Source organism: Salvia hispanica, chromosome 4 (assembly GCF_029641045.1).
Source record: "Salvia hispanica isolate PSC_SH4W2 chromosome 4, Shi_PSC_v1, whole genome shotgun sequence".
NCBI lineage: Eukaryota > Viridiplantae > Streptophyta > Magnoliopsida > Lamiales > Lamiaceae > Salvia > Salvia hispanica.
Genome location: NC_142695.1, coordinates 3,611,081 through 3,628,947, shown reverse-complemented (window position 1 = coordinate 3,628,947; position 17,867 = coordinate 3,611,081). Strand labels below are relative to the sequence as shown.

At 38.8% G+C, this 17,867-nt stretch overlaps 3 protein-coding genes across 3 annotated transcripts; 1 reads left to right on the top strand and 2 right to left on the bottom strand.

Annotated features, from left to right (window-relative positions):
• Positions 1–1,205: 1,205 nt before the first annotated feature.
• LOC125193614 (pollen receptor-like kinase 1) lies at positions 1,206–3,854 on the bottom strand. Its single transcript, XM_048091445.2, has 2 exons — positions 2,903–3,854; positions 1,206–2,647 (listed from the first exon to the last, which is right to left on the bottom strand). Exons 1-2 carry the CDS (start codon positions 3,747–3,749, stop codon positions 1,428–1,430), a joined length of 2,067 nt encoding a protein of 688 aa, XP_047947402.2. The 5' UTR covers positions 3,750–3,854; the 3' UTR covers positions 1,206–1,427.
• Positions 3,855–4,786: 932 nt separating this feature from the next.
• Positions 4,787–9,435, bottom strand: LOC125191726 (Pseudouridine synthase family protein). Its single transcript, XM_048089131.2, has 9 exons — positions 9,252–9,435; positions 8,924–9,029; positions 7,746–7,915; positions 7,482–7,627; positions 6,760–6,851; positions 6,313–6,632; positions 5,704–5,770; positions 5,511–5,573; positions 4,787–5,209 (listed from the first exon to the last, which is right to left on the bottom strand). Exons 1-9 carry the CDS (start codon positions 9,383–9,385, stop codon positions 5,024–5,026), a joined length of 1,284 nt encoding a protein of 427 aa, XP_047945088.2. The 5' UTR covers positions 9,386–9,435; the 3' UTR covers positions 4,787–5,023.
• A 2,133-nt stretch (positions 9,436–11,568) lies between these two features.
• Positions 11,569–16,731, top strand: LOC125197063 (cycloartenol Synthase-like). The gene is made up of 18 exons (XM_048095760.2): positions 11,569–12,006; positions 12,070–12,255; positions 12,402–12,491; positions 12,577–12,771; positions 12,888–12,972; positions 13,346–13,512; positions 13,650–13,838; positions 13,967–14,080; positions 14,262–14,384; positions 14,475–14,597; positions 14,727–14,825; positions 14,977–15,033; positions 15,201–15,247; positions 15,490–15,633; positions 15,724–15,901; positions 15,993–16,073; positions 16,245–16,328; positions 16,506–16,731. The coding sequence occupies exons 1-18, from the start codon at positions 11,803–11,805 to the stop codon at positions 16,620–16,622; spliced, it is 2,283 nt and encodes a 760-aa protein (XP_047951717.2). The 5' UTR covers positions 11,569–11,802; the 3' UTR covers positions 16,623–16,731.
• The last annotated feature ends 1,136 nt before the right edge of the window (positions 16,732–17,867 follow it).

Sequence of the window (17,867 nt, the reverse complement as noted above, 5' to 3'; positions counted from 1 at the left end):
TCAAGATCTCTTTGTTCCCTCTTTGGAGATGAGTAAGACAATGAATCCTGTTACAGATTCATTGAGGCAAATGAAATCCATATTGGATGGAGTTTTGTGTAACTTGGTTGTTTCATTCCCCTAATAAGATGGGCTTCAGCTGCACCATCCGCTCTAGGTGATAGATAGAGCCCTTCCATCCGAATTCTCCGGGCTGAATATAGTCTCATTTTATCGTTGTAGGTTTAATATAACATCGTAATCATATACATATCGCGGTTTCTTATAAAATTGAAAATTATTTCACTACTAAAATTGAATTTTGTGATTGAAATATAGTTGTATAGAGAGTAATACATTGGTAAATGTCCATGTTGGATGTGTTCAGATTGCATTGTAGTGTACTAAATTCTTAAGATTGCTATATTCAATTATTCATGAATGCGATATATGTATTACTTATATCATAAAAGATGTCAATTTTTTGAATTGAAATCTTATGTCAATCTACTTGTAGTGGTATTTTAGACAAATAACGATCCTTGACTAAATAATACTATTATGCGTATTTTATTTAACTTCAAAATTAGTTGCACGGCGAAATATTAGTCCATAACATTTTATCATGTTTTCTTGTAATTTAGCAATGCAAGCGTATATCTGATTAATTGTCTACGACAAATTTTGAATCCTTCCCAAGATTGACTTGGACAAAATAATTGTCAAGATGGAGAAGAGAATAATAATAGTATAAAATGATATATAATGGAAATGTTGGGTGGTCAATATTAAACCTTTATAAAATTGAATGGTTAAGTTAGGATAAATATTGAAAATGTGAGAGATGATATCAAATTAAGCATGGTGTAAAGAGGTGAATGGTTAGGATAGATTGGATAGTTGCTGATAAATATAGTCTAAATAACGAGGGATGGTTGTTGGGATCCACAATTTTCATTCATAGGACTGAACATTATCTTCCGGTATCCAATTGTCGAAATACGATAGTAATATTCTTCACTTTACACGACTCTATGAATTTCATTTTCTGAGCCAGTCTTTAAATCGTTCAATTCGTATATATTTATTCTCTTTTTCCCCGTGCTATTCCATACACAATTTTTACAAAAAATACGGAATGAATTGTAATTAATTAATAAATTGATTTTGTATTTTAAAACATTCATTAAAAATAAGGAACTGATTTTGTTTATAATTCTCCAATATATAACTAAGATCGATAAACTAATTATATACAATCCACTAACAAATCTGATCTCCTAGAGCTGTTTTACTAACACCTTCTACCAAAACTAATCTCACACTATCATCACAAGATAACTAAAAAAACCCACAACCATTAATATCAAGCTCAACACATTAATCATATGAATTATATACATATATATTCATCAACCCCCTAAAAATCAATCTCTACATTTCCATATTCAAACAGCTTCTCTCTCCCTCACCTCCTCAATCAGCCGCGCCGCCTCCTTAATATCCGGCCGCTCCTCCACATCCGCCTTACAACACTCCAACCCTATTCTCAACAGCTTCGCCATCTCCCCCTCGCACCCTCCTCCCCTCCCCATCCCCGCGTCGAACACGTCGACGCCGCCGGCCTCGTCGTTCGCCACCGCCGCCACCCACGCCGCCGCGTCGGCGTCCGGCCCGTCCCTCCTCTGCTTGATGAACGCCGCCGGAAACCGCCCCGTGAGGATCTCGAGGATGAGGATCCCCAAGCTCCACACGTCCGTCTTCCTCGTGATCCGGCCGGAGCGCTTGTACTCCGGCGACCTGTACGAGATCATGTGCTGCTCGGCGTGCTCCTGGTTCACCACCGGGGCGAGCCCGTAGTCCGTCAGCCACGGCGCGTTGGCGCCGTCGATGATGACGTTGGACGATTTCAGGTGGCCGTGGGCGGCGGTGAGGATGGGGAGCTCGTCGTGGAGGTAGAGCAGCCCCCGGGCGATGCCCTTCGCGATGCGGAGGCGCGTCGGCCAGTCGGGGATTTTCGGGCCGGGGCGGGAGCGGGAGCGGTTGGCGTGGAGGAGGGCGGCGAGGCTGGTCTTGTCGACGTAGTCGTAGACGAGGAGCTTCTCCTCGCGGCGGTAGTAGTAGGCGACGAGCGGGACGACGTTCGGGTGGCGGAGGCCGCCGAGCCGCCGCATGTGCTCCTGGAAGTCGTCCGGGCTCACGTTGCTCATGTGGCGGTAGCGCTTCACCACCACGCTCTGCCGCTCCGTCAGAGCGGCCTTGTAGGTCGACCCGAAGACGCCGCTCCCGAGGATCTCCGCCGACGCCTTTAGCAAGTCCGTCATGTCGAACGTGTCCCGGTCCTCCCGGAGGAACGTCATCCGCACGACGTTGCCCTCCGATTTACGCGCGGCGGGGGCCGAAAACAGGCAATGCCCTCGACACTCGCCGCGCTCCATTCTCTCTGGGTCCGGACCCGGGACCAGGGCCGCCGCTCGAGCAAGCTCGTCAGGGTCCTGCATTAGGGCGCGGCGACGACGGCGGGCCCGGCAGAGGATGGGTATCACCGCTACTAGGGCCGCCCACGCCGCCACGACCACGATTGCCATCATTACTACTGTAACAACGGAAAGCCGCAACGGGTGGTCCGGGCATAGTAATAGTGGTTTCCCACATAAATTCTTGTTACCTGCAACGAATAAAATATGAGAGAATAAAAACGAAATCGATTAATAATCGTATTCATCCTGATCATTAGTAATTATACTATCTATATCACAAAATCCTTTCAACTTTTCAATTCTATAATCTTTTCAACATGTATCAATTTTATCATCAAAATTATCACTTCAATGCTTGAGTGAATCAACACACTCATCATAACAGAAGATAAAATTAAACAAATTTGAAAATTTGAAATAGAGTGAATGAATAGCTAATTAACCTGCAAAAGCAGAAGTATCGAAATGGCTGAGGCCGGTAGGGATTTCTCCGGTGAGGCCGTTGTTGGCGACGCTGAAGTTCTTCAATTGACCATCTCGGAACTGCGGCAATCCGCCTTTGAACCGATTGTTCTGCAGCATCAGCTCCTGCAGCGCCGGGAGACCGGCCAGAGACGTCGGAATCTCGCCGGAGAATCGGTTGTTATCCAAATCAAGCAGCGCCAACGCCGACATTCCAACAAACGCGTTCGCCGCGATCGCGCCGGACATCTTATTATTGGAGAGATAAATCGCTCTCGCGCTGGGGAGGAGCGCCAGATTAGGCAGGGGACCGCCGAATCCGTTGCGGGAGAAGACGAGGACCTTCAGATTAGGCAGCAGCGCGAGCGCGTCGACGTCGATCGCCCCCTCCAGGCTCATGCCGTGGAGCTGGAGGCCGCCGACGGTGCCGTTCTCGCACAGGACGCCGATCCAATTCGCGGCGCTGCCGGCGCACGGCGGCACGTCGGCGGTCCAATTGGAGAGCGCGGCGGCGCTGTTGGCGACGGACGCCTTGAATTTGAGGAGCGCGTCGCCCTCCGGCTGCGGCGCGGGGGAAGGCGGCACGGCGGCGAGCTCTGGCTGCTGCGCGGAGGAAGGCAGGGCGAGATGGAGGAGGACGATGAAGAGGAAGAGGACGATCGCGTGCGACGAGGTTGATTTGAGAATGATGCTGAGCGGTGCCCTAGCCATTCGTCGGCAGGAGGAGATCCCGCCGGCGACGGCGGCGGTTGGGTTGAAGGGCGGGAGGAGAAAATGGGGAATCTGTGCCGAAGAATTGTAATCCTCTTTTTTTGTTTTCTGCTTCATACCGAAATCAGAATCCCGCGCTTTGCCATTCGATTCTTGGATATAGTAATATTCAATTCGAAACGTTCGGTTGGTCAAAATTAACTTGTGTCGAGATCGTCCGAGTTAGAACTGATTTTTTGTCACACATGAAGACGTAAATTCATCATACGTGGAATGCAAGTAATGTAACATTATCGTAGATTAATTGAACAATATGCCTAATCTATTCAGTTGAACGACATTCAATCTTATTAAAATTTCCTTCTTAAAAGAAAATAATTGTCTCTAATCGTGGATTAACTATCTAATCCATCATAAGTGGAATGTCAGTATTATGTTATATAGAATGTGACATAATCATGGATTAGTCGAACATTATATATAATCTATTCAATTACTCCCTCCGTCCCACAAAAGATGTCACACTTGTGGGACGACACGAAATTTTAGGAGGTTTTGTTTTGTGTGTTAAACGGAGAGAGAAAATATAACTTTTATATTCATGTGAGAGAACTTTTTTCTACAAAAGAGAAATGTGACATTTTTTATGAGACAAACTAAAAAGGAAAGTGTAATATTTTTGTGGGACGGAGGGAGTAATAAAAAATTCCTTCTTAAAAGAAAATAATTGTCTCCAACTATAGATAAGCAGTCAAATACTGTCAGAATTAGTATTATAGATCCTAAGAGGTGTGATCAATTGCTAACTTTCTTAAGTTGCTAACTTGTTAATTCATCAATGCAGTGTATTAAAAATGTCAACATATAATATCAACACATGATTTTATAGAACTTCAATATAATGTGTTGATATTATGTGTTGACATTTTTAATATACTGTATTGATGAGTTAACAGCTTAAATAGTTAGCAATATAACGCACCCCATAGACCCTAAACTATGTATCTATGATAAATGTGAATTTTAATGTAGTACAATGGAATTGAAAATGAGCTAGCATCAAAGTTGAGCTGTTTTGCTATCTATATTCGTATAGTTAAAAAATAACAATAAGTATAGACTAGCCGTATGTTCTTTTTATATCAATGCTAGTCTTGAAGTGAAAAATATAATTAAATAAAACCAGATGAGTAGATTCCAAACCCACAATTAACTGGTCGGAAGAGAAAAGTCTTAAGTTCTAAGTTCTAACCAACTAAATTGCGTTTTATCGTCACTGATTTATGAGCTTCTTGCTCATGCTAACTTAACTTTTCACCATGCATGAGGTGAGATGAGACTCTTTCTATATGATATCTCAGTTTCAAAGAAAAAAGTTGGGAATGGGACTCTTATGGGATTATGCAGATTTTCTTGTCAAATTCTGTATAGCCTACATCGACAAGGCAGAGGCCGTCCGGGGGTGCAGGTGGAGCAGTGGCGCGCCTGCAGGTGGCGTCCATCAGCTTTATCAATGCGTCTTCTTCTGCGCCAGCAGCTGCTTCCCTAATTGCTGTTGCTACGAGAACTCGAACCATCTGGTGAGCACAAGAAAGCAATGAGATCGATCTGGTAAAAAGATAGTATCTCATATAATAATCACATAAACCTATCCTTGTGTTCATAATGTTCTAGGGAGCAGCTATATCAGCAAGTTTACAGATCATTTCTTTTATAGGACAGATCAGACCTCATCAATTCGTTGATAGATCCAGGCTACATATCGATCATGCTTTGCAGTTTCGGGACATGTACAGAAATTTTTTATAGAGAAAAGGATACGAACATAAATATTCCGTAGATGGAAAATGTGCCAGTTTTAGGGTGAAGAGTAGCTACCTTACGCAAGAATCGATTTGCGACCAACTCAACACACATTACCTTGCTGCTGACTCCATCCTTCTGTATATGCAAATATCAAAAGAAATCAGTAGTTAAAGAACAAGAAAATAACATATAAGAGTCTGTAAAGCCCTAATTGATTCAAATGTATGTTGATGCCATGAAAGTTAGTACAATATGTATTATCAACCTTAGGAAAAGGTAAATAGGCCTCTGCAGCTCGTGCATGAAAGACAAAGCACTCTGTTGGTGGACCACTGCAATATGATGCAGAAGTTGCGGTTAGAAGTGACTAATGACTTAAGAATCCTTCTCGAAGAAAAAGATTAAACTTTGGATTCACACTATGTATTGGTATACTGACCAATATGCCTGATGAAGACAAATGCTGATTCATCCAACCAAAACGAAACAGATACAATAGCTAAAAGGCACAAATATGTAGCTTCGTTTCAAATGCAGATCATATTCTTATGCAAGAAATGAAATTATAAATGAGCTTCCAAATGAGATTTATTCCATACTTTACTAGTTTGATTTCCTTTATGATGTGAAGAGAGAACTGCAAATGCCTATAGGAAAAGGATGATATAAACCGACAGGAAACCAAAATCAGATTTTTAGTTAAAACATGGTCAAATATAACTAATCAAGATTTATAAAAAAAGCCACACAATGAAACCTGGAGAGATCCATTTCGGTAAGCCATGCTTAAGCCCAAGGAACACTATGCAATCACAAAACTTTAATAAGGAGATGACATTTTAAATATCATTTGAGTTGGATCCGTCAATCTTACATGTTCCTAGACGCCTTAGTGTCTCGTGCAAACATCCTGAACGAAAGCAATTTTCCTTCTAGTTGGCGTAGTAGATGGTTAACACGGTTTACTTCAAAAGTGAATGGTTTGCTTCCTGATTGTTGAGTCTGGCCATAATTATCATCTTCATTATTTGGCACACCCAAGCCTTCATCATCTTCATCTTGGAAAATAGCTTTATTCGAATAAATATTCTTGCATTCACCTATTTCCTCACCCAACTTTTCTTCATTGAATGGAAATATATAGAAATAGTGCCTCCATTTTGCAGAGAAATTAGGATGAAAATCGCGAGAGACCTAAAATATACCAGGACACAAGTGGGTAAGATTCTGCAAATTGTTGCCATATACAGTCTCTTATGTTGCTTCATAAGTAAAAAGTAGAGAACTCATTATGGCAAAATCTTCATAACTGAAATGAAACCTGAGAAACAGAAGTGACCCTTATCTTCCCTGGTGCTGCAGATTTTAGTGCTTCCTCAATGTCTAGAGCTTTAACATCTTTTCTCCACGTATCTAAGCAGAGAAGGTGTCAGTGAACTGCAAATTGGTAGAAAATTATAAAGCAGGATGATGTAATTGATATATAGACCATGCCTAAGGAGACATCATAGATATCATTGTAGGGGTGTGATCAATTGCTAACTTTCTTAAGATGCTAACTTGCTAACTCATCAATACAGTGTGTTAAAAATGTCAACACGATGACATTAAAATGTCAACACATTATTTTGTAGAACTTCAATATAATGTGTTGATAATATGTGTTGACATTTTCATGTCACCGTGTTGACATTTTTAATACACTGTATTGATGAGTTAGCCGAGTTAGCAACTTAAATAGTTAGCAATATAACGCACCCCTATGATTGTATTTTGCACAATCAGCTTCTAGCTTTAATTCTTCTAAACCCGATATTTTTCTGAGGTTGTCATCAGCTAACACCCTTTGTTTGTAGAAAAGGTGGCCTCAACATAAGATTTGATATCAAAATGGGTTTTCTTGAGATGAACAATCTTAACTAGCACAGCAAGATGACTATGGCAAACAGACAAACATAAACACTCATCCAAGATAAACCATTGAACATATATACATGAAATTTAGCATGTCTACCGAGATGCATAGGCAAAATTGAAGCATACAGAAAGCACAAACTTGTCCTAGAGCTGTCACCCCTTTATCTGTTCGCCCAGCAACCATGGCACACCCTTCTAATGGCAATTTCTTTTCCTTCAACAGCTGTGCTTTCTTTTCATCAACAAATTTCCCAAGAGAACTCTCAACCAATCTGTTTATAAAATTATAAGAAAATTTTCGTAATTCAACCAAATGTAGCAGCTTTAAAATGGATAGCTGAAACGCTCATTCAAATGAACAAAACCACCATGGAAAATTACAACACTCACCCTTGGACTGTATTTAAACCTGGCTGTTTCTGCCACCCATCAAAAGAATTGCCATTGTAGGAGATAAGCATTTTGAATGTGGCCCTCGCCCATCTCCCAGATCTATCCTTAACAGGAACACTTTCTGCTTCAGGCTTGTCAAAATCACTGACAGCGTCTACATCATTCGTCTGTGAATTTTAATAGTAATATTAACCTTAAATAAACAGAACAACCTAATCTTATACAAGAGGGAAAAGTTAACAGATAAGAGATATTGTGTACAAAAACTTGAAAATTAGAACAAGAGAATAAAAAGTATTATAGAATTCTTTCTCTATATAAAGTTTATCTTCATGATGCCTCCCTTCCCTTCCCGTTATAATCATTAGGACAGAAGATAAAACTGAATCCTAAAGCCCAACTAAATCCAGGGCGCATCCTCTTATGTACTTTCCTCTTTCCTTGTGAACAGTTCAACATCAAAACTATTATACAAGCATAATCCCTTTAGTCTCTCCAGTAGTCATATTAAGTTTCCGATTTTAGCAAGATCAAAATAGAAAGATACAGAATTCATTTCCAATATATTTAGGAGGGAGCAACTTATTGTCTTCATCATTCGTATGCATAACATTATATCGACGCTTGCTCCTATGACCTATCTGACGAGCAATTCACAATTTGCCAATTGGGAGTCTGGAAAGCCCTTACTTAGACTATAAATGACAGATTGTAGGGGGTAAATCAAATATCATATTCACTCATACACAAACACTGATGAAGAGTCGGAGATTCCTAGGTTACTACAGAATGCTGGACTCTCTATAACAACTTCCGAAAAATAGTTGTTTCATGAAACATCATCATAGCCGATAGCATATAACATGCCTAATTAGCAAAAACTAATTGCCAAACATCACGAAGAAGGCATAATCGAGTTGCAGGGTGAGGAACAACACAATTCCCTCACCAAACTAGATTATACCATAATTTCTTAGAATAAACTTCAAAACTAGCACTTTTTTTGCGCGTTTAGTTATCACTCATTATATATACGAAACAGATAGCGTCCGTCGATCCACAGAACCTGATCATTCCAACTAATACTACAGACATTCATATCCAAAGACAAAACAAAACAAACACCTAGATAATATTGAAAGAGTTCAGCCTTAGCAAGTTTAACAAATCCCCACCTCTTCTCGGAACATTTGATGCAGCGATTGGCGGCCATTGACCGCATCCAAATAAAAATCATTAATCTTATGCCACGGTCTCGCATACATGAACTCGTAGCTTTCCCTGCCACAACCAAGCACAATCCCTCGTTATCATAGAATCATCTCACAAGCACAAACTCCACACCCGATATCACAATGAATCGTCACACATCTTCGACACATTCGACTGAATCAGTCAGGCGCAACAACGTTTTGCCCAAATATCATATCAGGAAAACCTAATTGAGCAGACTAAAATGATAATAACCGCGCGGAATTGAAAAGCTAGGATGAATTAACTTACCTTGCAGTCCATCTGAGGAGACTGCAGGCGTCAGTGTGCTGGTATTGAACGTAATCCTTAGGAGGCGGTGGTGCGGGGCTCTCCATGAGGTTTCTCAGCCGTAGAACCGCCGCCGTCCCCGGCTGCTTTATCATTTCTCTTCCAGTTTTATTCACTCATTGGCGCCTTGTTTTTTTTTTTTTTTGGAGTCAGAACTAAAATTAAAACAATAAATAAATTGATCTAAAATATATTTGAAAATTTTAAAATAAATACTAGGCGTTTATTTTAGGGGTGCATTTTCTCGTTAAAGAAAGTGATGGAAAATAAATACTACTACTCACTGTGTCGATGATCTCTTTCTTGTGCGGCACCGGATTTTATGCAGATTAATTTTATGTCTTCAGTGAGAAGAATAAAGTAAAAAAGAGAGAATAAAATATTGATAAATTCTTTTTTTATATTTAGTAATGAATCATTTTAGTTGAAACCAAAAGTTGAAAGTAGATCATCTTTAGTGGAATGAAAGAGTACTTTAAAGCATCAACAATGGTAATAGGCCAGCCACTCTCTCTCCCTGCCACGTCAGCAGCACTAAAAATCCACCTGCCACATCAGATTTAAGTCAGCCATAGGCCAGCCGCAATAAAAATAATTCAAAATATACTACATTTACGAAATTAAAATTACGATTAAATTACCGAATTAAATTTACGAGACATATACGGGAAAATTCATTAATTTTATTTAAATAAAAAAAGTACATTAACTAAAAATCAAAAAAATTACATAATAAAAAAAAATCCGGGTTTCCACACACGAGCCACCTCCCCACTCTACTCCTCACTAATTTATTAAAAAAATACATTAAAAAATGTTAGTATGCCTTGAATCCGTTATAGTTTGCCGCTAGCCGAACGAGGGTCGTTGTTGTTGTCCATCGCTAGATGTTGCTCTTGTACAGAAATTTAGAGATAGAGAAAATCGCGTTTATATAGTTTTTCAAAAATTAAAAAAAAGAATTAATTTTTTTAAAAAAATAATTAAAAAAATTAAAATATAGCACTGGCCCATCGTTGGCCGATCGACACGCCACAATGCCGGCCTGCGCGTCGCGATCGGCCAGCCCACGCCGAAATTTTAGCTGATTTCCCGCTGGCCGCCTCCAATGGTTCGGCTAGCCGATCGGCCAGCGCCGCGAATCGACTAGCCGGTCGCTAACCGACCATTGGAGATGCTCTTAATCGTGATGCACAGTAGTACTATTTTTTTTGGATATGATGGAAATAAGTTCGGGTAGTTAAAATTTCCTTCTTTTCAATGTTTTCACTTCAATTAATGATAATAATATTATTATCATCATTTTTCTAATCTTTCCATCTAATGGAACATAAAAGAAATAGTATAGGGTTCATGAAAATGTGATAAAAAAAATCACCTTTACTCTTACCGTATTTTCTTATCACAAGTTTGCTATTAAAAATAACGCAACATAAAAATTATTCCGGGTATATTATAAAGACATATTTTATAAGTTAAAGTGTCGTTTGATTGTTGTTATGATTTATTATTATAACAATTATTTATATAGGATTAAATTGTGAAATTATTTTAATTAGAAAAGTAGCTAAGACATAATATCATAGAATTATTCACCTGAGATTAAGTGGTGAAATAATTTAATGATTATAGTATATATTTAATTATGAGATAGTAGTATATAATTTTTTAAATCGGACGTATGCCCATAAAGTATTAATTCTTGAAGTCAAATGCCACTAGTTTGAATTCAATCGACAATATGCATACTTTGGATGTGTTGCGTTAGTGTGCTAACTAATTTATAATAATAACTAATAACTTTCAATTTGTGTAATATAGACATAATTATATCAATACAACATGTAAATTTAAATATCAACATAAAGATATAAGTTTATCAATATAAGAAAATTGATAAATTTATGTCTTAGTGATAATATTTTTAACTGCAAATTGATATTAATTATAAGTTATTACTGTAACTTAGTTAGTATAAGTTGCATACATATTATTAAACATAAATGATACTCCTAGTATTTAAGTATGAAAATTTTATGTGGATACGATATTAATTTCATATTAGCAATAATTAAGTACTAAAATTAATCAAAATATCTAATTCTAAGTTTCAAACCGTAAAATGGGAGCCAACTTTAAGAATTTGGAGCACAAGATGAAACGAGTGCGTTGGAGGTTTTTTCCACAACGCATTTGATGTAAAGTCAAAAATGGCAGCTAATGCTTGTCAATCAATGATGGAATTTGGAGAAGAAAAAAGCCATGGTTTGAATCGAAGTAAACTCAGAAGTCTCAGTCCACGGCGTCAACGCATATGAGACTTCTTCTTAAACATGAAAAAGCACCATCTGCATGCATGCGATGAACTTGCATTTGTTCCTCACTGTTTCCATTTGATTTCTGGTAATTTAATCCATGAAAACTTGAATTTGTTCCTCGATTTCTTACACGATTTTATTACTGCTGATTGGTGGTATAAAAGAGAGACAGAGAATTTCAATTTCAATTTCAAATGTGGAAGTTGAAGTTTGGGGAGGGATCGAATTCGAGCCCTTGGCTGCGCTCTGCAAATGGCCACGTCGGCCGCCAAATCTGGGAGTTCGACCCCAGCCTCGGCTCCCACGACGAGCTCGCCGAGATCGAGAAGCTTCGCGAGGAGTTTCGCGATCATCGTTTCGAGAGGAAGCATTCTTCCGATCTCCTCATGAGACTCCAGGTAATTAGTTTCGATTGATTAATTTTGCCTTAGTAGTAATTAAAATCTGATGAAATTATGTAGTTTGCGAAGGAGAATCGGAGCACTGTGAATTTGCCCCAAGTGAAAGTGGATGATGTCGAAGATATCACAGAAGATAAAGTGGTGAATACATTGAGAAGGGGCATCGGTTTCCATTCAACTCTGCAGGCTGATGATGGTCAATGGCCAGGAGATTATGGAGGTTCATTGTTTCTTTTGCCTGGACTTGTAAGTATTCAATTGAATTATGAGATTTGGGGAAAATTGTGCCCTATCTTGTTTTCTGTGTTTGCAAGATGAATTGATCCCCCAAAATGACTTGAAGAATGTAATTGAGATTGTCTGTGTGTGTGTGTGTGTGTGTGTTTTTTAAGGTCATTGCACTATCTGTTACTGGGGCATTAAATACAGCTTTTCCAGAAGAGCACAAACGAGAGGCGCTTCGTTATCTGTACAATCATCAGGTGAAGACTGGATTTCAACATGTGTATTTATGGTATCATTCTGTGGAACTATATGTGGTTTACAGCTAAATGTGCATTGAAACAGAACGAAGATGGTGGATGGGGTCTGCACATCGAGGGTCCAAGCACCATGCTTGGTTCTGTTATGAACTATGTTATGTTGAGGCTGCTTGGTGAAGAAGCAGAAGGTGGAGATGGATCAATGGAGAAATGTCGAGAATGGATTTTAAGTCACGGTGGGGCCACTGCAATAACATCATGGGGAAAGATGTGGCTCTCAGTTCAGAACTCATCCCTTTTATTTGCTGTTTGATATAAAATGCTCCAAATGCACCATACCTTGTGTATGCACACTTATGATTTTTTGTTCTTTTTCTTTATTTCTTTACGGTTTAGGTACTTGGGGTTTTCGAGTGGTCTGGAAACAATCCTATGCTACCTGAGATGTGGCTCCTTCCCTATATTCTTCCATTCCATCCAGGTGAACTTCACTACTTTGAGACTATTGGCCATCTCTTTGGTTTCTACTAACAGTGACATGACTTATGTACTCATAGTTTTCTTCAATGATCAAGAGTGCTTGCTTTCTGTATCATGTCTAAAATCTATGTTGTTAACTGTAAGAGGATCAAGGTACTTGGAATAGAGATAATCAACTAACTATTTTCATCATGATTATTAGTATCTCATGATCAGATCACCTCAAACCAAAACAATAGATTTTGGCAAATATATTCCCCCAATATCTGTTACTTCAACATATTTTCATTTCTTGGAAGAGCTTTTTGATGTCATTCTGTCTTGCACGCTTTATTCCGTATATGAAACAGATTATTCTTTGATCCAAATTTCAGGAAGGATGTGGAATCATTGTCGAATGGTATACCTCCCTATGTCCTATTTGTATGGGAAAAGATTCGTTGGCCCAATCACACCCACAGTACTTTCACTTAGGAAGGAACTTTATACAGTTCCATACAGTGAAATAGACTGGGACAGAGCTCGCAATGAATGTGCAAAGGTGAGTTAGAGCCACATATAAATTCCTAAAGAGTCATATTGTAGTTTGGAATCACAAGTTTTAAACAAAATTTTAGAAAGAACCTCATTCTGTGTTTGCGGTAAATACTCTAACTGATTATGTTTCTTCTGCTGCAGGAAGATCTCTACTACCCTCATCCTCTTGTACAAGACATGCTTTGGGCTACCCTTGACAAAGTTGTGGAACCCGTTTTGATGCGATGGCCCGGGAATAAGTTGAGAGCTAAAGCTCTGCGAACTGTAATGGAGCACATACATTACGAGGATGAGAACACTAATTATATATGTTTAGGCCCTGTAAACAAGGTACATCTAAAATTGTTTGACATCCAAACCCTTGTAGTTATTTGTGAAGTTTTATTCAAAATTCATAAAAATGTTGAATCTGGAAAGCAAGTCATTCTAGAAAAAAAATATTCACAATGAGTTTGCAGGTGCTAAACATGCTTTGCTGTTGGGTGGAAGATCAAAATTCAGAAGCTTTCAAAATGCATCTTCCAAGAATTTATGATTATCTGTGGATTGCTGAAGACGGCATGAAAATGATGGTTCAGTTCTACTCATATTAACATCTTTGTCACAGCATTCTAGTTTCAGATCTGTTTATGTTGCATCCATTATGATATCTTTCTTCTACAAGCAGAACTAGTTATGTATTCACCTTTCATAAGTTTTATTGTTAAAATTTTATTCTGCTGAGTCTCTACCATGCAAAATCTTACATTTTAGGGATACCATGGAAGCCAGTTATGGGACACTGCCTTTGCTCTTCAAGCCATAATTTCAACAAAGCTTGGTGAAGAATTTGGCCCAACTTTACGAAAAGCACATACATACTTAAAGCAATCCCAGGTTAACCTTGATCTTTCCTTTATGCCCATTAATTCAGGTCTAATAATCCAAATCAATCATCTGACATCATCCTCATTTTCGCCTTTAAAGTTGCTACACGACTGTCCTGGAAATCTAGAGTTTTGGTATCGTCACATTTCCAAAGGTGCCTGGCCATTTTCGACCGGAGACCAGGGATGGCCGGTTTCAGATTGCACTTCTGAGGGCCTGAAAGTTAGTTACATCGGATGATTATTTTTATTTTTTTTATTTTCTAGTGTTTTTTTTTCAGATTTCATTCTTTCCCTAATATATCATAAATTATTGGTAGAACTGTCATGGTACTATGTTCCTTCTACTCAGGCAGTTCTGTTATTGTCGAAGTTACCATCTGAAATTGTCGGTGAACCACTGGATGCAAAGAGGCTCTATGATGCCGTGAATGTTATTCTATCCCTACAGGTATCCCTGTCTACGATTGGACTTCATTGGTTTCATAGTTAAAATGGAAATGCATAGCCAAAAAGGCACTCCTGTGTGCAAACTTCTTTTATCTTTATTACATATTGAAAGGATAAAGAGAAGTGAGATCAGATTCCAAAACTTTTTGTAGAATGCAAATGGAGGCTACGGAACGTATGAGTTGGCACGGTCCTATAACTGGTTGGAGGTACATTTTCCCAGCATGGACATTGCCAATTATAGCGCACACTTTCATGCTCTTGATTTCAAGCCTTAATCTAGGCAGTTTTTGTATTACCATAAGTCCTTAACTTTTTGTAAATAATCCAACTTGAAAACACATGACTAATGTGATTCTGCACGTTTATCATGCAGCTAATCAACCCTGCTGAAACTTTTGGCAATATCATCATTGACTATCCGTAAGACGCCTCTGCAGCTTTGCCCTTTGCTTATCCATGCTCAACAAACTTTTGGAGCTTTTTGTATCATCTCATGTCATCAAAAGCATATATATTTATGCTTTTGTCACTAACTCAAGTCTTCATTTCAATGTTAATCAATAAAAGTCATCTGTGCAATCATATAAACGTGAGTAATCATTGCGTGAAATTCATCATGCAATGAATAGTTCATCCTCTTAACCAATCTGACTTAACTGCAGCTGTGTGGAATGCACCTCAGCTGCAATTCAAGGGTTAACAGAATTCACACGATCACATCCTGTTCACAGAAGAGAAGAAGTGGAAAGCTGTATAGAAAAAGGTGCTAAGTTCATTGAAAATATTCAAGAAGCAGATGGGTCCTGGTCAGTTTTCCCTCCCTTTGGTTTTGGACCAGGAATCATGCATACATTGATTTCTTCGTCATTAATAGGAAGATCAACATTTTGTTGCAGGTATGGAAGTTGGGGAGTTTGCTACACTTATGGAACATGGTTCGGGGTGAAAGGCCTCGTGGCAGCTGGGCGAAGCTCCAATGGTAGCTCTACCATTCGCAAAGCTCGTGATTTCTTGCTGTCTAAACAGCTCCCTTGTGGTGGCTGGGGTGAGAGTTATCTATCGTGTCAAAACAAGGTTTTGAGATTTTCTAAATTGGCCCATCTCTGATATACATGTGGTGATGTGTTACAACGGTTGATGAATTACGGTTTGCATATGTATTTAGGTGTATACAAATCTAAAAGGTAACAAGTCTCATGTGGTGAATACAGCATGGGCATTGATGGCTCTTATTGAAGCTGGGCAGGTAAAGAAAAATTTAAATAAAAAAAATACTCTGCATTTCTTGCACTGAGTTAATGCCTGCATTATCATAACCATCAGCCATTTCATAACACATGTAAATATGAAAAATGATGAAAGTTGAAGGAACGAGTGGCTGATGCGTTTCTTCGTCTTGTGTTACGATGATTTGCAGGCCGAGAGAGATCCCACGCCATTGCATCGTGCAGCGAAAGTTCTTATAAATTCTCAATGTGAGAATGGGGATTTCCCACAGCAGGTAATTCTGTTAATTATAAATTATTTTGATATTGCTGTGAGCCTGTGACAAGTTACTTTCAGATTTTAAGAGCATTGATTCCAACAGTTAACATTGTGTGTATCAGCTACTTCTTGAAATAAATGATCATTGAAAAGAAAATAAATTCATTTATCATTTGTTTCACTGTATTCTCAGGAGATAATGGGAATCTACAATGGGAATTGCACTTGTTCGTATGCTGCATACAGAAACATATTCCCCATCTGGGCGTTAGGAGAATACTATTGTCACGTTTTGCGCAACCAAAGCTAGGAAAAATCACTAATTCTATGAATAAATGTACAACTATAATAAACTTTGCTTCATTGTGTTTTATTGTGGATTGGTATGCATGGTATAAATCTAAATCATGCTTTACAAACTCTCATTATTCGATATGTGTAGCTCGTATTGATTCACGGACCACGAAGGTATGACGGTATCCATTCGACAAATTCATATACTAGTACTATATCTCAAATTTGCCCACGCACATGTTTCAATTGGTATGAATTCAGCCAATTCATAGCAACATATCACGTAGTGAGTCAAGCTGCATGTAGGTTTGGTATGCATAGTATGAATTCGGTCAAATTACACCAGCACACCAAACATGACACTTTGTATCGAGAACAGTCGCACATAGATTTAGTATGCATATTGGGTGCTCAATTTTCCATTTACGGGTCAAGAGTCGAACCCAGACAAGCTTACAACAACATGCGAAGATGCGGCGCTCATAATGTCGGCGAATCGAGGGAGAGACCGTGTGACACTACAAGAGTGGCAAGTGTGACACTACGAGACCGGCGAATCGGGTGCGGCAATTTAGATAAGAACAATGATGAAACCGCACGCACATGGGTGTCTCATATTGAGAATGCAAATAAGAAATAAAAAAAATTGACCGAAAGACAATTTTGTCTAAGTTGACGAGTACTGTTATTATTGATTTGTTATTTGGTTAGTTGGTTTTGCAATTTGCTCTATTATTATATTTAATTCTACTACTAAACATATAGGTAAAGAAGGTCCAATGGGGAGCCTCATAGATCCCTAATCTAGCCCATCATAAACTCTATAAATAAGAATGTAAGGAGATGAGACATAAGTTATCACAAACCCTAGCCTCCACACTTGGCTTTCTTGTCTTCTCCTTCAAGATTCTTATAATTTCTAAGAGATTCCTCCAACAAGGAATTTAGATCTATAGAGTTAAGGATCATAGGTTAGAAGATCTTTGGTCTTGCATTCATAATCAAGCTTCAAGATCTACACGTGGAGAAGTAGCAAACCACTTCGATTCTTTGGAGAATCATTGTTGTAAGTATTCAATAACATAATTTAATTTAAATTATGTGATTAATTGCGCAATTATATGTTTCTACATGTTGAAGCATGAAATTGAATCGACCCACATAATCACCTAAATAGATTCTTATGTGGATTTATTTGTTTTGCATTTTCCGCTGCGATTATCCCCAACAGACACAAGTACAATTTTGCAACGCCGAGAGA